Source organism: Podarcis cretensis, assembly GCF_951804945.1.
Source record: "Podarcis cretensis genome assembly, chromosome: 16".
NCBI lineage: Eukaryota > Metazoa > Chordata > Lepidosauria > Squamata > Lacertidae > Podarcis > Podarcis cretensis.
The window spans coordinates 23,108,859-23,132,664 of record NC_137186.1 but is presented as its reverse complement, the minus strand read 5'-3'; the positions used below and the strand labels follow the sequence as shown (position 1 = coordinate 23,132,664).

At 44.4% G+C, this 23,806-nt stretch overlaps 1 protein-coding gene and 1 long non-coding RNA gene across 6 annotated transcripts in view; one reads left to right on the top strand and one right to left on the bottom strand.

The window, feature by feature from the left end:
- LOC307205127 overlaps window positions 1–14,880 on the bottom strand; it is a 144,443-nt gene extending 129,563 nt beyond the window's left edge. The window contains exons 1-2 of the long non-coding RNA XR_013833893.1: window positions 14,210–14,880; window positions 13,410–13,830 (exon numbers count right to left, since the gene is read on the bottom strand). This is a non-coding gene — a long non-coding RNA (uncharacterized lncRNA). The remainder of the gene's footprint in view (window positions 1–13,409; window positions 13,831–14,209) is intronic.
- Window positions 1–23,806, top strand: part of TAOK3 (TAO kinase 3) — a 125,546-nt gene that overhangs the window by 63,198 nt on the left and 38,542 nt on the right. For 3 of the 5 annotated variants that reach the window (XM_079956570.1, XM_079956571.1, XM_079956573.1), the window contains 2 exons: window positions 4,672–4,878; window positions 18,131–18,265. In XM_079956570.1, the coding sequence (XP_079812696.1) occupies window positions 4,672–4,878; window positions 18,131–18,265 (342 nt within the window). Of the gene's footprint in view, window positions 1–1,346; window positions 3,272–4,671; window positions 4,879–18,130; window positions 18,266–23,806 lie in introns of those variants that run through there. The other 2 variants (XM_079956574.1, XM_079956572.1) reach the window with 2 other exon arrangements.

Here is a 23,806-nt window from a genome sequence, read left to right as displayed (position 1 = left end):
TGCTATTGAATAAAAGTACCTCTGCTCTCAAAGAACTTCTGAAATTTAGTAAGAAGGATGAGCCCCCAAAGTAGAGGAATTGGGCAAAAAAACCATTCAGTACAAGTAGTGTTGCTGAGAGAACACATTTAGTTGCTACTTGATTCCAGGGGTGCTTTCAACAATGATGATAGCTTTGTGTGTGTTTGTGAGTTAAGTTACTTTCTTGGCCTTAATTTGAAAAGGCAGAAGTTTAAAAGTTGGATATGCAATAGTTGGAGCATTTTAACTTGGCCCAGAAAGGAATTAAACACCTTCTAAAACAAAGTTTTAGGGATTTGATAAGGCTCTTGGGAAGCCTATACTAGGGAAGTTCAACCTTAGGCCATTTAATTATCAAGATAGCGGTTCTGAGTATAGAAGTAAATTTTGCCATACAGCATTTAATGGCCAGGCTCTGTTTATAAAGTTTATAAAGTCAGCACCAAAGCAAGCAAGCAAGCCACGGCCTAATGTTTATATATATATTTTAATTTTGGAGCATTTCTAAACTGCTTACCATTTTAAAATCTTCTAGGCTATGTACAACATAAAAACAAAATGCATTAAAACAAAAATGCAGCCTAAAATCAATAAAACAGTATAAAAACACCAGAGCAAGTAAAAAGAGATTCAGGGGAATTTGTGCACAGAAATTGGGACCCAAATCTTATGGGTCAGGGAAGGCTTGAGCAAAACAATAAGCCTTTACAAGATGTCTGAAGCAACTGATGGCGGCTGCTTTGCATATGACAGAGGAAAGAGCACTGCATAGTAGAGGAAAGGCAGCAGAATATGCCTGTTTTCAGGCCACCACCCTGTGATTCCTGTAGGGTGTGATTCCATCAGTAGAATTTCTCAGAAGATCTGAGAGATCTTACAGGTCTATATGTACTGGGGTAGACGGTCTCTCAGGTAACTGAAACCTAAATGCGCCGAGGCATACAAAACCTAGAGAGATGTGGTGCCAATGTGGAAAACATATAAAAAACCATTGTTTCCCATTACAGGTGAAACTGTCAGCAAACTTATTACTGTGCTGTGATTAAGTTAGGCAGGGTTACCACTTTCCATTTATATGCTTGCCTGCCAAAACTACACTTGTAGGCCTGTTTGCGGGGCAGGGGGTTGGACCAAGACTGTCATAGTAACCACTATATATATATATTTTCTAGTTCTCAGCCCAACATATAGGTGCTTTGCTTGTGAGCAGGCACCTTCTCTGTCCCCACTTCTCCCTCCCCCCCAAAAGATCCTGAAACGTAGAACTGCAACACTGAAAGGCACTTGGTGGACCAACCAACTTTGCACCATCACCAATAGGTGCTTGGCCAGTCTTTTCTTGAAAACATTAAAGGAAACAAACTCTATAGTCTTTTATGAAGAATATGGATGGAGACGGTGGGTCAGTCAGTCAGTCTTAATGCTTGCTCATAATACTAGGTCACTCATTGATGATGAGCAGCAGTAGCAGGAACTTGTGAATCACTTCCACCCCCACCCCCGAAAGCTCCCAATTCCATGGTCTCCTATACAGCCAGACGCAACCCAGGCCTCGAGAGCTTCATGTTGTCACTGAAATCTGGCTACAATCAGAGCATTTCTATCCAGATCATTAATCTACTGGGAGAGGACACTTTCCCCCATCTCCTATAGCACTGGAGATGTCATTTGTTTGCATTGCATCAGGAGGATTATGATGAGGTGAAGGGTAAACCCTCCTTACTACATTGTAGTCCTGATCCTGATCGAGCCTTCTGTGGCTGCTGTTTTAGCAAAGAGAAAAATAAGCATGCAGTTGGTTAATTACATGTTTTAATGTAACATGTGGTTTGGTCCTCAGGAAAAGGCCAGTGAAGGTGTTCAGGTCAAGCGTTCAAACTCAAGAGTGGCCTACAAAATAAATGGAAACAGTGATGCCCAAGTCCTCAATTCATGTCAGCAGTAGGGAACTTCAGGCATGCGGACTGAACGTAGCCCTCAAGACAGCTCTGGCTGCCTCTTGTCACTCCCCAGTTTATACCTCGCTCTCTCCACAGCCTCAACCACTTTTGCCTGGCTGGTATAGTATGTGCCTCTGAACTGTGACCCTGCCTATTGCTTACCAGGATGGAGGGGAGTGGTCTATGGGCAGAATCCTCTGGCTTTTGCTTTTGTATGGCCGGAGCATCACCTATGGTTGAAAGAAAAGACTCTTGGCCTTTTCTCTGACAAAAGGATGCCAGTGAGCAACTGCACCCCTCAGGCTGAAAAGGGCTTCCTCCCCTCCTCAGATTTATATTGCACATGGCAGGGATGTAGAGAGGGCTGAAGTGGTGGAAGGCAGATTGCAGAGAAACATCAATAAACCGTTTTCTTAGTACGAGTTGCCCTCACCCAAGACATACCTTTGGAATGGTCCAAACAATATTGATCTTCAGCCCTCCAAACAATATCTGTGTGCTGCATGTGAAATTGAGCGTTACTGGGCATGTCAAAGCACCCCCATGCAGTCAGTGCACGTGTGACTGTTTCAGCTGTACAAGTCCAATTTTTTTTCTAAGGCTGCATAACGACTTAAAACTGTTGACGCTCTTCAGATAATGTATTTGTGAGTTAACGTTTTTCCCAGGGCTCTGTAAATATTGGAGGAAATGCTCCCATCTGTGACCACTGCTTCCTCCCCACCCTGTGGCACATGATGTGCATAATCTTAAAGGGTGTTTTTTTTAGAAGGGGGGCTGAACTTTCTGAAATTTGCAGGAAGGGAACTTCTGCAAAATATGTTGAGAAAATGACAATTATGTGCTTAGCAGGAAATGGAAAGCTAAGGTTGCCTGTGTGCATTTTCTTTAAAATATACTTTCCTTTAGACCTGTAACTTTTTTTGTACTTGTATGCACTGTTTTCTCTGCTACAGGCTTGCACATGCCAACTCTTTAAGAAACACACACCCAGGTTTCATGTAGGGCTGCACTAAGTATTCACCAGTTCCAGTACTAGTACTAAAACCAGCAGTTTCTGCAGAGTAGATTCCTCACTTGCAAGAAAACGAGATTGCGTGAACATTCACCTTCTTTCTCTGTACCCTCTTGCTTTCCCCCCAATTTTGTTGAGTTCTGTTTCCCCTTGCGGGTATTCACCCACCCCTGGATTAAATACAGGTATATATCACAGTGCTACTACATGTGATAATGAAGGTGATGGATTTTAGTAAATAAAACCTGCAGGTTTGGTTCCCTGATGGTGCCATTCGAGGCAATTGAAAATGAAGGTAAGCTAGGACAATTTCTGAAAATATGCAACTGTTTGGTAAAGAGTGCTTTAAACTAATGCAAAGTGAGGTTTTTGGCACTACAAGAATCTTAAATTTACAAATGAAATCAATACACTAGCTCACTAATCATCATATGTCAAATAAGGTAGGTACTTTTAGGGTCAGAGTTGTAGTTTTTCCTTCGTTTTTTCTCCCAGAAAAATGGGGGGAACCAAGGTGGTGAATGCAGAGAAAGATTCCTGCCAGCATCCTCTTTTCTGCTTTAGACCCTGCATCCCAGATCTCTGAAACCAATAAAGGTTAGGCCTCACCATTGGGATTTTTCAAATAGTAGACAAGTACAGGAAAGAAAAACTGGAGCACTGTTCATTTAAAGCCCATAGCAAATTGCTATGATACTGCAGTTTGAAATATGAAGAGTTATACTGCAGTTTGAAATATGAAGAGTTATGTCCTCACTGCCAGTTCTTGGCTTTGTTGGTCTGTACTCAATACTGTGACCTGTTTGTTATTTGATGCTGTTTGAGCATATCTTAAATGCAAACATTTGTATTTAACAAAAGAGGGGCGTCCTACCAAGTTGTTCCTAATTGGTAGCAATGATTGTTAGGTCCAGTGTTTTCCATCTCATCTCATCTCACACCATTCCAACCCTTACCTTTCCCCTTCCTCCATTTTATTAGTGTTTTAAAAAACAATAACAATAACTTGCATGCCTACATATTCACTATGTAGAACTCTTTCCAACTTCCAATTTTGCATGCTATTGCCCTCTGCAGTCTCTTAGGAAAAGGATTTCCCCACCATCACCTTTTCTTTTAGGTCTTGCCCGTGCTTGTATGCACAAATTTAACCATGTGTATCAGAGGTGCACATTTGTGCACATGCTTTGACAGACTTGATCAGACCTCCCCACCATGCACAGTGTTGAAAGAACAAACTAGGAAGGCCATCTCTGCTTTTAGACTCCACTGTGTAGAACCCACAGGGATGACAAGGCAGCATTCTTGGGGCACAACAAGGCCACAGTGCATTAAGAAATAAAAGCCTGAGGTTTTCAGTTCAGGTGTGGCAGTGACACAGCTTTGCTTTGGGGTAACTACACTGTGCGGTGGCGTAGCCACAAGACTTTTTAAAAAGAGCAAGAATGACAAAAAGATTCAGTGGGCGGGAAAGATTTTCTGGAAAGCATGTATTAGGAAGGGTACGTCCTCAGTGCAAACTGCCTCAATGCCACCATCGCATCTGATGAGAGAGAAAAATTACTAATGAAATATGAAAACGATACTTCCTGCACACTTGCCACTGCAGAAGTGTGTGTTGGGAGTCTTGCCTCCTGTGGTGCATATACTTCTCTCTCTCTCTTTTTTTTAACCCTCCTGCCCCTTGTCTTATAGGAGAGTGAGCATGGGACAAACCTGAATAGGAAGATGGACAGTCTGGGCAGCAACCACTCTATCCCCAGCATGTCTGTGAGCACAGGCAGTCAGAACAGCAGTGTCAACAGCATACAGGAGGTCATGGATGAGAGCAGCTCTGAGCTGGTCATGATGCATGACGACGAGAGCACCATTAATTCCACTTCCTCTGTTGTGCACAAGAAGGTATGTTCGCTGGTGCTCTCTCTCCCCAGTCTCAGGCAATCTCTGCTTTATTGCTCTTGCTGCTTCAGGTCTGTGAAGGTACTATAAGTTAAACAGCTCAAACAGCTGAAGGGAGGAGGTTCTGTGCCCTTTGCAGGATTTAGGGCTGCTCCCAGTGTTTTCTGAAATGCATTTTCTGAAAGTGCGTGTATCATAGTGCCCAGAAAATGAATGGAGGCTCGCATTTTTTTGGCAGTGTTTGGAAAGTGAAACACATGTGTAAGATGCGAGTACCTTTAAAAAAAGTTAAGATGGCAGTGAGGAGAAACCTCTGAGACAAAGAATTGACTTGTCCTTTTAAGAAAATTCTGTTTAATCTCTTCCCCTGCTTTTGCACCTCGGCACTGCATGTATACCTTTGTCCTTGCCTGTAACACCACCACCACCACCACCACCACCACCTTGTGTTCTGAACATCTGTCTTCCCCCAAGTGGTTGTCATGTTGGTTGAAATGGTCACATCCACCAAACTAATTTGATAACTTCAATAACTTCCACCCAAATCCAGACCCACGCTTGGATTTCCCCCTCAACAGGTTAACAGTGAACTGGGTCACTCCCAGAAGGTATGTTCTTGGAGGGCTCAAATATGCATGCTTTCTTCTCCTGTTTTCCTACATTACTATACACATTGTTACCTGGTCTTACTTGGCCAGCGGAAACGATACATTCAGGATGTGACCCCAGGCAAAAAGAAGGCGTTAGCATTGAGAATTCCATTGGAATAGTATTTTTAGACTCGCTCAGCAGCAATTGCAACTGCACAATGGTGAAATGAAGACGGTGTCCCTCTCTTCCTCTTTGAAAGAGTTTGAAACTTGTCTGTTGTCAGGTGATGCACCTATAAATCCTGGCACGGTAGCCATGCAGCCCACCTTTGGGCCCAAGAGGATAAGAAGACAAAGGGAAAGGCACTGCATGCAGGAACAGAAGGACAGAAGACCTTAAGTGTACACTGAAGATAACTTATTGCCCATTTGCAGATATTGCAGCCCTACCTTAGAGGCACCTTTGATTCAGTACTTCCAAAGAGAAACCAAAAGTCTTACACATAATATTTTGAGATGGTTTAGAAGATGCTTCTGTTTCTGTTTGAAAGTACAAAAATGGTGTCTCCCTTGTGGAAGAGTTTTAATACTTCAGTACACATACATTGAGCAATACATTGTCTTCTGTGCACCCTTAAGAAGGAAAGGAAGAGCAGCACACAAGAACCTGCAGCACCACAAAACTTAAGTGCATTACAATAATGGTCCTAATCCAGAAACAGTCAGAGATACCGTAACCCATTGATTTAAATGGGAGTTGAGCATTTTTAATTGGCTCTGCTTGTTCATTTGCCTGCTGAAAGTTTGCAAAGTAGAACAGAATACAAGCATTTAATGAAACTTGAATTAATAACGTTAACACATTTTTTAAGAAGGGAGACAGGAAATAAAATTATACCTGAGGGACAGCCAGCCATCTAAAGAAGGAAGATTAGTAATGTGCGAATTCAGTTGTCTTCATATAGACTAGGGATGTGCCTGTTCCAGTCATGGGGAAAGCTCTTGATAAATTTGCTCACCAAAGACTTTTGAGTAACCTTAGCAGTCATGGAATAAGAAGAGAGATCCTTTTCATGGAGCATTAGATCTTTAGGAAACCAAAAGCAGAGAGTAGGGAAAAATTGATAGTTCTCCCAGATCTACATTGGGACCTGTGCTATTTCACTTGCTCATAATTGATCTGGAGATAGGCTGAGCAGCAAGATAGCCAAGTCCACTAATGATAACCAAAATTGTCCAGCACAATTAAAATAAATTGTGAGGAGCTCTGAAACAATTTTTCCATATTGGGTGAATGGGCACTAAAATGGCAAATGCATTTCATTGTAAAGTGAAACATATTAGGACAAAAAAACCCTACCCCAAACTCACATATACACGGATGTAATCCAAACCAGAGCAAGACCTTGGACTCACAATGACCCAGTGTGCACCAGTTGTGAAAAAAGCGGATTCCATTCTAGGGGTCATTAGGAAAGGGATTGGAAATAAATCTGCCAGTATTTTATTTCCATTGCACAAATCTGTGTTGTGACCATGCTTGGAATATTGTCCATAGTTCCGGTCACCTCAGCTCAAAAATGATATTGTAGAGCTGCAGAAGGTTCAGAAAAGGGCAACTCAGATGATCCAGGGGCAGGGCCAGTTCCCCTCTGAGGAAAGGTTGCAACATTTGGTAATACATAGTTCAGAGAAAATGGGAGTAAAGGGGGGAGCAACAAGATGTGTAAGATTACAAATGATGTGGAGAAAATGGATAGAGAGAAGTTTCTCTTTCTTTCTAATAATTCTACAACCTGAGGCCTTCCAGTGAATATTGTACTCACGGAGTATTTCCTCATCACACACTTGAAGCGGGCTTAAGATGGGAAGAGAGGAATATGCCTTGGTATTCAGGTAGAGAAATGCACATATGCCTCATTCAGAGGACTTTTCAAAACTAGGATACTACCCCCACGAACAGCTACAAGTGTGACACGTGCATTGGCTCAGGACATACTTATTACTGGAGAAATCTGAAACTGAGGCAGGTGTACCCCTCTTCCATGAAGTGGGAAATGTAAAGGTGAGGTTCTTCCTGGTTGTGATCTGTCCACATCACCCAAGAAACTTAAATTTGAGACAAATGGAGTCTAAGATTGCCCTGGCTATTAAACAGCAAGGGAGACATTTCTACATCAAAATGCCAGTTTGGGCTTACCTCCATTCTCCAATCCCTTTCCCTTACACTGAATTTGCCCTTTTCACTGCTATAACACACTGAGCTGACATTTCTGGTGGGCTTTTTGCTCTGTCTCAAGATCTCTTTGGTGCCAGACCAATTTAGACTTAATCAGAGGTGCTTTGTTCTTGATTATATATGTGTATATATGTGTGTACATAAAACCACACAGCATCAGTAATGAATGGTGCAGTATAAATTGCTACTAACCCCCTTTCAAAACACACACACACACACACATACAGAGAGAGAGAGAGAGGTAAGACACACACAGCCCAGCTAGCTTGCTGTGTGCTGATTTTAAATGGAAAATGTTGAGGGTTTTATAGAAGTACACATCACATCTGAAATAGGTTTGGTACCTAGCTTAGTTGTTTGGGACTTGATGGCAAACTCGGTTCCTTTTAAGCTTAGGCTGAGACAAGGTTGGATGCAAGCAAGGTTAGAGCAAGGCAAGGTAGAATAAATGATAGAGCACCTGTTTTGTATACACAAGGCCAGGTTAACATCTTGGCATCCTGAGACACGTCAGGGAAAGACCACTGCTCCTAAACTGGAGAGCCACTACCAGTCAGTAGGCTATGCTGAGCTAGATGGGCCAGGGTTCTGACTAGATATGATGCAGCTCCCTTTGTTTCAAATGTAAAGGTATGGCGGTAGAAAGGTGAAGGAAAGAAGTGTGGCCACAGAACAGGCCACAGAAGCAGTAGCTCCCCTTGATCAGACCAAGGGTGGAGCAGGGCAGAGACTGACCCTAGAGCTTTTTAAAAGTTTGCACCACCTGAGCAGCTAACTGGGAAATGCTGGAATATAAAATGGTTGGGAAACAGGCCTCTCCTCCCTCTTTCCACAAAGCCTCCTAACTTCTTAGGCATCAGTTTTAGCTATATACCTTATTAAGTGGCAGATGACAGCTTGAACTTTGCTCCCCCTCAGAGCATTTGGATGCTCTCTGTCAGTGCTTTGGCATCCAAGGGGCCTGTGCTGTTTTCCTGAAGCTCGCATGAGCAGCATCAAGGAATAGTTGCCAAAGCTAGTTGAACCCACTGCCTGAGATCCCAGTTACTCATCCCCCTAGGCCTCAGAATTGCTCCATGGAAGAGAGTCAAGTAGATATAAAGACAACCATTCTGAGAAGAAGCCTAGAGGGATATAGGACTTAGGGTGGTTTCATAAATGTTCCTATCAGAAGGCTGTGAGAGAGAGAATGTATTCATGATTTTGTTTCTTTGTGAAATCCAGGCTGAACAGAGGTCACAATCTTTGGGTGCTTCTGGTGAGGTCTTGTAATATTTACTCCCTTCACTTTGCCCCCCCCCCATCGTGCATGAGCCTGGGGGAAAGAAGTACACACCCTTCAGTCCTGAAGGGTGCTTATTTATTCAGTGAAAAACATCCCATTCTTGAACATGCAACTTTCCTTGTTCATTTTAGAGATGACGGCTCAGTATCGTACAATGACATTTGTCTATTAAGAGCGGAAATGGTACAAAAGAACGTAGGTATTGTAGAATTGCATATTAAAGAAAAGCACCAGTAAGACTGAATTCATGTTCATATTCCCAAATAAACTTTAAGATACTAGAAAATAAGGTAAAGGAATGACCATGTGGGAAAGGTAGGAAATTACAAGTTTCTAGGAACAATCATTACAAATATCTAGAAACAATCATGAAATGCAGCCAAGTAACCAAAGAATATATTAATTATCAGAGCCAATGTATGCCTAAATAAGACAATGTCATCAAGGAACACTCAAGCAAATTGGAAATGCCAGCTTTATTATTGTACAACTGTTCAACCAGTCTTTCAGTACAAATGTGAATTCTGGACACTCTGGTTTTAAAGGCTATTTTGAAAGTGCTAAGGAAAACATTTTAATGAAACAAAAGAGCCATCTGGAGAAAACATAATGAAGAGTTTGTGGATTTCACATGCAAGGTAAGACCATAAGGAAGCGAAATGGCAGAACACGATGGGGACCTGTGAGAAGAAGGTACTTTTCATCATGGAAGTTGAATAGGGTGGCACAAGACTCCAGAGTCTCTGACACCAGCAATGCGGAAAGCAACAAACTGACCTGGAATGAGTGGGTACAAATTCCGTGAGCTGGAATGAGTTTGTGCCAAGGTGAGAGGAGATGTACGGTTGGTAATCGGGTGCCTTCGAGGTTTGTGAGCCCAGAAGAGAAACCACTTCCAATACGTATCAGTGCTTTCAATCCATGTGCCTATGGCATAGGGGTTGCCTTTCAAATGGTGTCAGCAATTTCCTTCTTCCTGAGGCTTTCCAAGCTTCTGAATGGTGTTATTTCATTATAAAGAAATCAGTAGAGTGGCCAGAGCATGGACACCCAACTTGCACAACGAGTGCAAACTTATTCCATATAGGAAGTTATTTCAAAGCCAGATTCAGCTACAACACAACAAATTAGTTTATATAAGAAACAGAAGATATCATCCATGTATTTAAAGGTTTGTTGTATCAGAAAAGGTGCCATGCAGTCCCAACCCTGAAGTAGTATACTCTTTCCAGTGAAAAAACCAAACAGATGAAGGTATTTTAGAGCCTCATACCTTTGACTAGTAGTCTACAAAAGATAGTTACAACTCTGGTTTTGGTGCCGGTTTTGGACCCTGTCCCAAAAAGCGTGTCATGTCACTACAAGCTCTCATTTTCATTCACTTGTGACTGGAGAAATAACATTACACTGCAATGATATTAATGTGAGAGACCTCAAACTGGAGATAACACGTTAGCACACCACCCACCGAGCCTCTTGTTCAGCAACTTGTGGATGTGTTGAGGAACAGGTATTTGAGGCAGTCCTTTGACACAGGTGTGTTAGAGGATGCTGCCAGAATGTCTTAATCTGCTGGACCTTAGAAGCAGAACCTACTAGTAGTACTGGAACACTTGATGAGAACATACTTCCTGAGTCAGTAGCAGGGATGGGGAACCTGCAGCCCTCCAGTGCTGGGCTCCAAGGGATGATGGGAGTGCAATCAAACAACATTTGAAGAGCCACAGGTTCCCCAGAGGTCTCATGCTGTAGAAGAAAGTCTTCAACTTCACTTGCAGACTACTTAGTAAACTCTTAGTCCAACTAAGCCTGCTTTGCTTATTCTGTAGTTCTGTCCCCCTGCAGAATAATATGAGCAGAAGTCTGTCCCGAGGAAATCACAATCTAAATTTAGACTCTGGTGTTGGCGAGGCGGACAGGAGGAAGGAGCTTAGGGTATCAAGGGATGAATATGGCCTAATACAGTTACTGTGTGGTTAGCCCACATCCCCAACTGAAATGAAGCCTGAGAAATTGAGTTAAATGCTTCATAAATGAGAGCAACAGATGGTCTATGGTTGGTTGCATAAGGATATAGTTTACTTGGAAGAAACAAGCAAAAGGCTAAACTTTCACATATCTGTTTGGGAAGGGGTGCATTAAATAGCCATGGGGCCCAATTTGGACTGGGACCATGGTGGGGAGTTGTGGTTAATCCTTCTCTTCCACCCTGCCTCAAAATAAAAATTCCCTCCCACAACAAATGGCTTCTGGGGAGAGGGGGTGTTTTTGAGGAGAACTACAACATGTGGGGTAAAGGGTTAAACTGCCCCTCCCCATGTGCATCAGTCCTAATTCTAGTTGCCCCCATTCACAGCTACCATTTAACACCCTCTCCCTTTAAAAAAAACACCAACACACACACTTACAGATATACGAAATGTAGTTGTGAATGTTGCGTATTGTCCAGTTTGGTCTTATGTCTGATTAAAAATGGAAGATTAGTTTTTTAAAAAAAGTCTCACTTGGAGCCTTTCAGCTAGCTTAGAGTGAAAATAACCGGTTAGAGAAGCAAAAAGAAAGGGATCTAAATGTGGGCTTGATAAATAATCAAGTTGTCATAGGTTATTGGTTATTAGCATTTGGGTCAGGTTAGGGGGAAGCAACTTGTATCTCTCAAGTTGCAAGGGGTTTGGGTGGTGCAACAGAGGAAGCTGAATTACTGGATCCATTTGAAAAACCAAATACTATGAGCTAACAAAAGTCTAGTAAATGAGCTACTTGCATGCTCACAAATAAAGTGTTCAAAGTTGTTTGTTTGTTTAATTTATTTCTAACCCATGCTTCCCAAAGGAGCCCAGGGCAACGAATTATGTGTCACCTGATAGAACTGTTTGTGGAGGGGATGGGCTGTGTTTGTGAACAATATCATTCATGGAGGGTATCAGCCTATGCCCTGGACTCCTTTGGGAGAAAAGGAGGGATATAAATTAAATAAATAATAGGTCCCTGTCCTGGATTACCCAGACTTCTTTCTGAGGCAGAAGGCTCTTCTGTGGGTGCAGGTCTGTAGGAGTCTTGAGTGGGGAATCCTGCAGCTTGCAACACCACCAAAACGAGAGTACGAGGCAGAACAGGGGACAAGTTCTGTGACGAGTTCAGAGTTGCTGAGCATGATCAGCAACTGCATCTTTTCAAGGGCACGGTTAGTTGCCACCTTGTGGTGTAGGTTTGCTAAACAAAGGCAGAGCTCTGCCTCCTTATATCACTGCTACTTTTCAGCTAGGGGATGGGACTTGAGCAATAAGTGACTTGCTTGACTCCTTGGGTGCTTGGTTAAGCAAGCTGGTGCTGAAGCAAAGATTCCATTGCCTAGGCCCTCTTACTGAGAGCTCTCCCAGGTTCTCCAGAACATGGCTATCTTCTCCTTTTGGGAACTTGTTTCCTACAGTGTGACCTGTTGCCTGTTAATCTGCTGGCCATTGCTAGATGCCATTGCCATTCCAGACACATTCTGGTCTTGCTCAGCTCCTAATGGGTTCTGAACCCAACAGCTTCAAGACAATTAGTGAGCACAGACCATGGAACTGGAAACAGCTTTTGTTAGCCATGGTTAGAATTCCTTGGTAAGATAGAATTATGTTTATACGAACAGGAGGATTGTTAGGGAAGGGAGGTGTTAGTACATTTGATTTGCATACAGAAAGTACCATGTTCAACCTCTGCCATCTCCAGTAGGGTTGGGAGAGACTCCTGTCTGAAATCCTGGGGAGGTGCAGCCAGTCAGAGTCGATAATACTTAGCTGTCTGTCTCAGCATAAGGCAGTTACCTGTGTCCCCTCCTGCCCACACATAGATATTGATGGTTAATAATTACCTGCCCTAATCCAAAGTTCTAGGAGGCTCCCAGACACTTGTAGGGTTCTGCAGAAGGATAGGGATACTCAATGAGATACTATATGCTTGCATTTTGAAGCAGCCCTTACATTTTGAACCTTGCATCAAGGATTGGGGCTAAAGTCTCTGAACAAAAAATCAATGTAGGCAGGAAGGCTCTTTTTGATGATAGGCTTGTTATGGGCTTCCAATCTCTGACATGGTGATTTTAATGTTGTTAGAGATGCTTATACTTCGTATGTTTAAATATAGGTTCATGGGATAGACATTTATTTACTTATTTCCCCCACTGGGATTATAATTTTTTCCCCTTGAAGTTAAATATTTAATCTTGATACTTGATTAGAAGCTAGTTTTATTTAAGTTAATGTAACCATTAAAAAAAAGGTAAAGGACCCCTGACAGTTAAGTCCAGTCGCAGACGACTCTGGGGTTGCGGCGCTCATCTCGCTTTACAGGCTGAGGGAGCCACTTCTGGTGCAATGGAACACCAAAACCAGAGCAGCTCACGGAAACACCGTTTCCCTTCCCGACAGAGCAGTACCTATTTATCTACTTGCGCTTTTTGGCGTGCTTTCGAACTGCTAGGTTGGCAGGAGCTGGGACCGAGCAACGGGAGCTCACCCTGTTGTGGGGATTCGAACCGCTGACCTTCTGATCGGCAAGCCCAAGAGGCTCAGTGGTTTAGACCACAGCTCCACCCGCATCCCTAATGCAACCATTAGCCTCCTCCAATAAAATGCAGACTTGGCTTCTCAAACTCTGGCCAAATACTGTTTTCCTCTATCCTTAACAAATTGGGGTGTGGGTTGTTTTTTTAATATTATTTTATTTTTGCTCTGTGGTGGAGCACACACATCATATGCAAAGGGTCCTTGGTTCAAACCCTGATATCTCCAGTTAGGGCAAGAAGAAGAGCCTTTGCCAGTCATTGTAGACAATGCTGTGTTAGATGGGCCAGTGGTCTATGTTTCAATATAGAGTAGCTTAAAAGGTAAAGGTACCCCTGCCCGTATGGGCCAGTTGTGTCCGACTCTAGGGTTGTGCACCCATCTCACTTAACTGGCTGGGGGCCAGCGCTGTCCGGAGACACTTCTGGGTCACGTGGCCAGCGTGACGAAGCTGCTCTGGCGAGCCAGCACCAGCGCAGCACATGGAAACGCCGTTTACCTTCCCAGTATAAAGCGGTACCTATTTATCTACTTGCACTTAGGGGTGCTTTCGAACTGCTAGGTGGGCAGGAGCTGGGACCGAAAGACGGGAGCTCACCCCGCCGTGGGGATTCGAACCGCTGACCATACAATCGGCAAGCCCTAGGCACTGAGGTTTTACCCACAGTGCCACCCGCGTCCCTTTATAGAGTAGCTTACTGTGGTCCTAAAAATAAATCCCACATGCATAAAACTTACCTGCCAGTGGTGAAGATGCAGAATAAGGCCAACTTCAATCAAGTAGCCTTTATAGGTTGCTTATTTCTCGCACAAATGGCCCCGTCCATCACACCAGTGGATGAAGTTTGCACATCCACATAAGCGTAATCTTTTGCATGATAATGGATGTGAAGTTGGAGTCCCTGCTCAGCCTCCAAATACAGTTGATGAGATTTTCCAAGTTCCTTTGAATTTTAATATGCACCTTAATTATTATTTTTTTAAACCAAAATTTCCTTGTTTGGAAAACAGCCCTGTTTAGTTCAGATCATTGTTCCTCAAAAAAGTTGCTGCTTATACATTCGATTTACATGCCAGATGCATCTTACCCTATTTGTATTAACAGCTATAGTCTGAAAGATGCACTTCATCACTTGTCAGTCAAGGAGAATTTTGGTCAGTTTTTCCTAGGATAAACGTTGCATCCTTCCTGCAAGCATAGACTCTTCCGCACTAGAAAACCATAAAGTGACAATGTTGGACACATCGTGAGTCAATTCCTTTTGCTGGAAATGGGAATTCTTCCTCAAGCTTCCTTATTCAAAGAACTGGTTGCACTTGGATATGCTGAGAAGCCACCCGGATAGTATTGCTGTCAAGCAACCTCCACTGATGATGCTTCTGCACCACCTTAGGACTTCTCGATTAGTGATCTGCTACACTTACAGAGCTAAGAAAAAGGAGAAGAGATGGTGCCCAGGTCCTCCTGGATGCAGCCTCTGGAAAAGGTTCTGCAAACAATAACCGTAATAATAACCACACAGGGTTATTTTCATACCATAGAAACACACTGGCCTGTTGATTGGTTATGTTTGTAGTTCAGGCAGATAGGAAACAAAGGCTTTAAACCATTATCGGTGAGTTTCAAGGATGTGCTCACTCAACTTCTGAACATCTCTCCTGCATAGTCCAATGATGAGACCTTACTCCTTCTGTATTTATGTCCCGCAAGCATCCTTACAAAAAATCCATTTAGACTTATGTGGATGAACAGCGGACTTGCCCTTGTTCCATCTCGTTGGCTTTTTTGAGTGTTATGCAGAACTTACATCCGATGAAAAGTCTCCTGGGAAATGGTAAGAGGTCCTGATGCTTGTTCATGTGCCCCATGTCAATTAGGAGGGACGGGGAAACAGGAGCAGACCCACATGCAACAAGTGCTCTGTCTGATACCATTTTGCTCCAGATTCACGGTTCGTTTGAAATTGAAACATGGTGGAACTGCCCATTTGGCACCTGGTAACTCCTGGGTGGTTTTGTTAGGACAGCCTTCTCCATCCTGGTGCCCTCAAGAAGTTGCTGGGCTCCCAGCTCTCATCAGCCCCTGCCAGCATTGCCAAAAGCAGGCGGTGGTGATAGAAGTTGCAGTCCAAACATCTGGCGAGCACCAGGTTGAGGGTATAGGTTGATTCTCAAAGTCTGAAGCGTGCATAATTAGGGTTGCACTTCCTTGGAAGGTACCGAAGAGATATTTAGTACAGACTGGTTTGCAATGGGGTCCACATGGATGTGAGAAGGGGAGAAATGCTAGTAGCTGCTGAAAGGGATGGGGAAGAAGTGACACACAGAGCCTTCTGGATATAGCAAAGCATTCGCTAACCCATTAACACTGGCAAATTAATTGTCTTTCTTTACAAAAAGCCAGCCTGCCTAGGACCATTTCTCTGTTTTGAAGATCAGTCTTTAGGACCTGGATGACTTGCCCAGAGTGCCTCGGGGGCCTTGCTTACACGACACATCAACATGCAGTAATACTTCTTGAATGTCCATTGCCCAGTGATTTGGTGGGGGTGTTCCAATTCTTATTGCTTTATATAGCATCAACACAATGTAATAAATGAAAATGGTCATTCTGAACATGTTTACGTTCAGGAGGATAATCGGAACCTGGAGTAACTTGAAAGAGTCACCAGATCCTGGTAACAAGTAGAGTGGGTTTTTCATGCCGGTCTTAATTAATCGCCTGTGGTTTGCTTGCTTGATCTTGAAGGGGACATACCCTAGCACGATCAGTCTCTGATCGCACCTAAAAATACGAGGATAGCCAGTTCTTTTGATGGAGCTCTCTGATCCCTAGGAAGCTGTGGGCGACCCATGCTGGTCAGCAAGGGTATGTGGCCAAACTCCCTTGAAGTGCTGCGTGTGCACGTAGGGCAGGCAGAGTAATACCCCTAAAGTAGCATCCTGAGTCTTGCTTTTTAAAACAAATAGTCTTAGGACCTATGGGCTGCCTTAAACCTGGTCTCCAGTCGGTGCCATGGTTCTGTATTATTTGTTATGTCCATTAGAACCAATTCCTTGGTTTTACGGTCCCTTTGCACATAATAAGAATGAAAATCCAGTGGCTCTGACTTCTGAAAAAGCAGAAAGTTCATTTTCTACTTTTCTGGCTGCCACTGGAAATGGGATGTCTGACTAGATGGGCTTGGTCTTATTTCTGTAGGGCCTTTCAGATGTTGCTGTACTCCAGCTTCTGTCAACTCTGGCCAGTGGTCAGAGATGATGGGAGTCAGAATCCGACAACATCTCGAGGGCCACAGGTTCGCCACCCTTGCTTTTGGGTTCTTAGTATGCCACACCCTGCTTCTTGGAGCTACTATAGATGGCAGGATGAATGCACCCAGTCTTCTTCCTTACTGAAAAATGTTGGGGGAAAGAATTTGAGTTTCCCTAGCTTGGAAGCTGGCAGCTTAAAAGTAGCCTTTTCTTTATTCCAAATTACAATAACAGGCTTCTCTTTTTAGTGTCTGTTTAAATCTGGGTATGTATAATAATTTATAAATAGTAGATAATAATATATAGCCTGAAATGACACAGTGTGTAGGTCACTGATTTATTCCCATTATGCAGAAGAGTTACTGAGGCTGAGAGGTAACACAGCACTGAAGGCCATCCAGCATGTCCACAGATGATCTGAATTTCAAACTCCCATGTCCCAGATCCAAGACACAGACATTTGCCACTGGAAGAATGCAATTTCCCAAATGACATATGCAACCATTTTATTTTTTAAAAAAATATATGTGAGAGACAGTATGACACTTAAAACACGAATTCTGGCCATCGTGTCATTGTTTCCTGAAGCTCTGGGTCACAGGAGAGAAGAAAAAACTTAGCAAAGATCATTTGTATTAAACTGTGTTCTGTCTCTTTAAATGTAAAAAAAAAAATCCTTTCCAAGGCTATGGAGAGAAAATGCTAGAACCGTGCACGATCATGACTAGAAAGCAGGATCCCTGAGTGGTCACAGAGTCTTTCCAGCACAAGACACACACAGAGAGGCTGGTCTCCTCCATCCTGCATCTATTTAGACAGAAATGCTTCTTCTTCAGAGCAGATAGCAAGTCCAGAGGAAAATCCAGGCTGGAAAAGGGAATGTGGCAGATCCTTGCTTCTGTGTTCAAAGGGAGCAGCAGCAGCACCACCACCACCAGCAGCAGCAGCAGCAGCAGCATCTTTGCTAGCCATGGAAACCATGTTTTTAAAGGGATTATTTGGGTGCAGTGTTTTAAGCAAGCCCTTCTGAGGACTCTGACTGCTCTGCAGCGCTTTGTGTTTTTGATTCTCTTTTTTGCACATATGTAATTCTGGAGGTTAAAAAAAAAATCTGCCAGGGATTCAGAAGGCATCCCACTAGCGATCAGCTGACATTCCTAACTGAAGGCTGCAATGTGTTGCTTATTCATTTTGTACTGTGAGAGCTGCAGGGACTAGCAGAGAGCCAAACTATGCATTTCAAACAGCAGGGCTTGTGCAAAAAGAGGGGTGAAAGAGAGGCAGCCGGCGAAGAAAGAGCACAACTGGACTTTCTCCTTGTTTTCATCCATTTCTGCAGGATCATGTATTCATAAGGGATGAGGTGGGCCACGGGGAGCGCAGGCCTGAGCTGCGGCCTACCCACTCAGTCCAGAATCGGGCCCTCCACTACCGGAACCGAGAACGCTTTGCCACAATCAAATCAGCATCTTTGGTAAGCAGCCACCACACCCCTTGCCCCGCTATCTTTTTTTTTTTCCTCCCCTCCTCGTTCTGATGTGACTGTGTCAGTCTGGGGAAGGGGTCAAGAATTCTCTCCCAACGCCCTCTTTCTCTCTCTATCTCTCTCTCTCTTTCTCTCTTTTTGTTGGCATAGCAACTAGATATTGAGAGAGAGAGAGAGAGGTGGTTTTTTTTATTATTATTTAAAGAAAAAAAATCTTTTGCAGAATATTTTGAAAATATCTCCTAGCAATTTGGGATTTATTTGCAGCAGGTTGAAATTTAAACGTGGCTTTTGGAAGGAAGAGGTGCCTTTCTTTTCTTTTTTCCCTCTGATTGGTTTGTTCCAAATTGCATCCATTTTTGTTGAGTATAATTTCTGTCTGTCTGGGAGGAGGAGGAAGAGGAGGAGGAGGAGGGGTGGTGGGGGTGGGGGGAACGACGGAGTGACTGGAGATATTGATGATTATAATTTTAATGAGTGCTGATGGTTTGACCAGTGGAAGGAACCACTGCCGCCTCTCATGGCGAATTGCTTAGCTGTTTGCATTCATTCATTCTCATTCATTCATTTTACGGCTAACTGCATTGTTCCCATTTGACACTATAAAGGACCGGGCAACTCCTATAAAATGACAGAGGGCTGGGTTTTCCCCCCCTCTTCCCTTCTTTCTTTTTTTACCGGAGGGTGCGAGAAAAAGCAGGCAAGAGGAGATGGTGGCGGTGGTTCAGCCAGCATTTGTACTATTGCAAATGTGATTGCTAGTGATGTCTTTGTAGTAGCGAAAGGGGTGTGTGCTTGTAGAGAGTGAGGTCTCTGCCTCCTCCCCCATCCTTTCCTTTTCACACACACACACACACACACACACACACACTCCCTCTCTCCCTCTAACACACACACCTGGAAATTGGCAGCAGTATCCCAAGAGTGGATGGAGGAGGGGTTGTGATGCTTCGCAAACCAGAAACGATCTCGTACATGTAAAATGATAGAAATATTTGGTATTTCGGCCAAATCAGTATTAGAGGTCACATGGGCAGAGAGATTTACAGGGTGCCCAGCATTTGGCCGTTGCATTTGCTGCCTGCCATTATGACATCATCCTGAGCCAGCCCAGAAATTACAATGGATAACCCTCCACCACCCCCACCCCCCGCTTTTTTTTTGTCTTGCCTCGTAGCTGAATGATTTTTCTCCTTTGCCATTTCTCTGAGTCCTCTCCATAGCACATCTGCCCACCCCCCACGCTCCCCCTCGCTCCAATCTTCAGGACACATCAAAAGAGCTTCTTGTTAGCCCTAGACAATGGTGGTTTGAGAACGAATTTGCAGTGGTGGAGGCTTCATATCTCCCCCACCCCTTGTGCTGAAGCAGTTGAGTTTGAATTATTGCTCGTGCTCACTGCTGGCGTGGATCTCGGGAGGGGTGTGTGTGTGCATGTGTGTGTGGTTCCCCCACCCCCAGTGTGGCAAGGGAAACTGCTCCCTCCGGAACTTACAGGTTGACCCGATTGTACGGGCATGGAAGGATGGTCTTCAGGGCGGCAACACGCCTCACGCCTCATCCATGCGGAGGCCTTGGGTGTTCTCTCCTTTGGTAGCGAATCTTGTGGCATCTCATTATACCAGTACACCCCTTGCCTTGTAGAAATGGATACAGTCCTGTTGTAAGTTAGCACAGTCATTCAGTTCCCTCATTCTCAAACTCTTCCTAAAATACTACTCAGTCCAAAGCGTGACTCTTGGGGGCGGAGGGAATTCTGACGCTAGCGGTATATCAGCATCTCACGAATTTCACTTTTGCATATCCGTGTCTAAAATGTGGCGGGTGTCAAGACTGACAACCCCAAATGCAACAGCCCAAAAATCTCCCAAGATAACACCAGTGAAAGTTGGCAGTTGCCGAAATACGTTTTGCCAGCGTTCGCTCGTATAAGTCCTCAATGTGGGGGGACGCAGACCTATTTTGGAAATTCACAACACCCATTAGTTCACAAGTGAGTGTTGGCATTCGCTGAATCTTGCCCTCTCCCATTGTAGCTCATAAATGGTCAAGAACCACACTAATCATTAAGCAGTAGTTACAACCCCTGGGAGACCTGGAGGAGCATTACTATGACCCATGGTACCTGTCTGCCAAGAGGGATAAGGGAATAGTATGATACACAGAACCAGCTACCACTCGTGTTTTCCCTCTGGCTCCTCCTGTGCCTGCCATTGGTGTATCCAGTTATCACCACTGGTAAACTTACAACTCCCCCCTCCCTTTTACTCCTTGAAAGTAAAGGCATGGCCAAGGAAAATGAAGTCTCACAAGTATTCTTTCCCCCTCATTCTTGCCACCAGTGGTGTTTTAAATGCATGCAAAAGTTGTACCTGCTACAAAATGTTCCAGCGTATTCTCACCATCTAACAGGAGTGCTCCTGTTCAGGATTGGCCATTTAATCTGCCATGCCCACATCCAGAACATTATAAGCTACAAGGGGATGAAACAAGCTGTTTTGTACACCACCACTCCAGGTTTTCCCTTCCCTTCCTCTCCACCCTGATTTTGATGCTCAACAGTCCATGGTTCCTGGAGAACACTGAGTATTGTCAGTCCCAACTGGGGTGCTATTTGGGAATTGGGGGTTACCCATTTTGTTTTTAGGGTTGCATCCAATATTAGCCTTACTCTGAGCAGACCCATTGAAGTTAATGGATATGACTAAGGCCCATTAATTTCTGTGCTTTGAGTAATACTAAGTTGGATACAACCCTCAATGCTTTGGAGATACTTCTAGCTCCCCCCCACCAATACCCTACATGTTGGTACCGCCCTCTCAGTTCTCAATAGCCACCTTTTGTCTCCCAGTCCTGTCAGCACTCATCGACAGAGTTTGCTGTTAAAGGTGAGGGGAGTATAAACTAGCCAGGAAAGCACAAATAAACCTGAGTTGGGAGAAACAAAGGAAAATGCAAGATCTCCACTTAAGAACAGAAGAAGAGCCTGCTGAATCAGGCCAGTGGCTCATCTAGTCCAACATCCTGTTCTCACAGTTGCCAAACAGATGCTGCTTCGGAAACCCGCAAACAGGACCCAAGCACAAGAGCAGTTTCTCCTCCTCTGGTTTCCAGTAACTGGCATTCAGAAGCTTTGCTGCCTCATACCATGGAGGCAAAGCATAGTCATCATGGCTAGCAGCCCTTGGTAGCCTTCTTCTCCATGACTTTGCCCAATCCTCTCTTAAAGCCATTCAGGTTGGTGGCCATCACTGCCTCCAGTGGGAGCAAGTTCCATAGTCTTAACTATGTGCTGGTGAAAAATACTCTTCTTTCATCTGTCCTGGGTCTTCAACATTCAGCTTCATTCAAGGTCCACAAGTTCTAGTGTTATGAGACAAGGAGAAAAACTTTTCTCTGCCCACTTCCTCCGTGCTATGCATAGTTTTATAAACTTCCATCATGTCACCTCTTTCTTGCCTTTTATCTGAGCTAAAAAAAAGCCCTGCAAATTCCCACTTTGAGAACCAATCACCCACTCCAGTAGTCATCGCCTTCCCAACTACCAGGGACTGGCAGGATGCTGACGAGTGTGCACTAGGGGGAGTGGGACTGGAGTCTGACTCAGGAGAGGGGGGGGAGTGGTCTGCGGGGACCCATATCAGCCAGGAGGCAAGAATCAGAGGCAGGAGGAGGAAGAGGCATGCCAGGCAAGTGAAGTCCCGGGTGCTTTCCCTGCACCACAGTCTCCCAGAGCCAGGAGATAATTGAAGCAGGAAGAGCAGAAGCAGCTTCCATGCAGGCAGAGTCCCTGGCTACATACACACAGCTCACAGGGTGAAGGTACATCAACTGGTGGAGGAGGAGTGGTCCCCAGTTGTTGCAACTGCTCCTTAAAGCACATTCCTGGGAAGAGCTACCCAGGTCTCCAGAGCTGTAGAAGCAAGTGTTATGTTTGACCATGAAGAGTTAACTCTCTGTGGTGTGCATTCCTTGGCTGGGAAGTGCCCTTGACACCAAGGTTTCCTATTGGAGGCTCCCTCCCTGAGATTGAGTCTTGGCAAATGCAATATAACATGCAAGCACTGTTTTTATCTACTGCACTATGTGGCTCCTCCTCCTCCGTGGAGCCCTCTTTTGTCTTGCATGCCCTGCACCAGATAGAGCAGGTGTGGGGAACCTTGGGCCCTACAGGTGTTGCTGAACTACAGCTCCCATCAGCCACAGCAAGCATGGCCAATGGCCAAGCATGATGGGAGTTGCAGTTCAGCAACTTCTGGAGCACCAAATGTGCCCCACACCTGAGATAGAGCTTTTGACCATTGACCAGACAGAGCTCTAACTAATTTCCATTTATAACCTGCCATATCCTAAAACCGTGGCGCAACTTGCAAATGTATTAACACTGCCTGCTCTTTAGATTATGCCACCCCTTTCTTATCCTCCCTGCTGTTATCTTTCTCATTCCTTTAACTTGGTGTGTGTGTGTGTTTTAACGTAAAAAGCATTATTGGAAATGGTGTCACAGACATGAAGAAATCCCCACCGTTTTGAATACAAACTGAGGTTTCCTGACTTGTCATTAGCTGGTAGAGAAATGGGGGTGGGGATCTAGTAGTAGTATATGAACATTTTGACATTTGTATTCATGTCATCAGTGCAAATGCATCTTAAATATAAAGACTGGCAAGCAGCAGCATGTCTTCAGTCTACAGCGCTGGATTCTATCCAGGCTACCTGCTTGGAGGCTAACTGCCCAATGATGACACACAGATACCCCTCAGAGCACATTGGCCAGGTAGAATCTGCTGTATACACACTGGGCAAAGGACCTGCCAGCTACTTCTCTCCCCCTCCAGTTGCCTGAGAGGCCTCTCTGTGTCAGGACCATTCCCAATGAGAGGGTTGTCAGTTGGCCATGCAAGATACGAAGCTGCCCCTTCATGACATGATGAGGTTGTGTTGGGGCCTCAATGTCGCCCATGGGCAGCCAGTTCACCACCTCTTAATCTGACCCTTCCAGAGCCAGATGAACCTCTGTCCACATACAAGACAGGCAGCCTATAACATATTAGCCATCCGTGCATCTCCTGGGGCAGTACTGGATGTGTAGCTTCACAACTCCATGGAGAAGGTCTCATGCTTAGCTGTAGTCATGGTAGGGTAGGCCTTGACCTTTTAAGAATTCTATGGGCATTTTGATTTTTAACCGCATTTCAGGGATTTAGCAGAGGTTCCCTCCATGCCCAAGGTAGTGGGAAGACTACACAATGTTCATAAAAGGTACCATTAACCTTCAGGCTGCCTCAGCTGACCATGGCCAGTTCTTTCCTATTGAGCTGCCCCCCTTGTAGCCATGTATTGGCTCACTGGGGGCTAGATTTGCGGCAGCATGGAACTTTGCTTAGCTGCAACTTATTCCTGTGCTCTTCATGGCTAAGTCAGACTGAGTACGTATTTGGGGAGTGGCTAGAATGTGAGAAGAGTCCAGACATCTCACACACACACACACACACACACACACACACACACTGCTTCTGGGAAAATGTG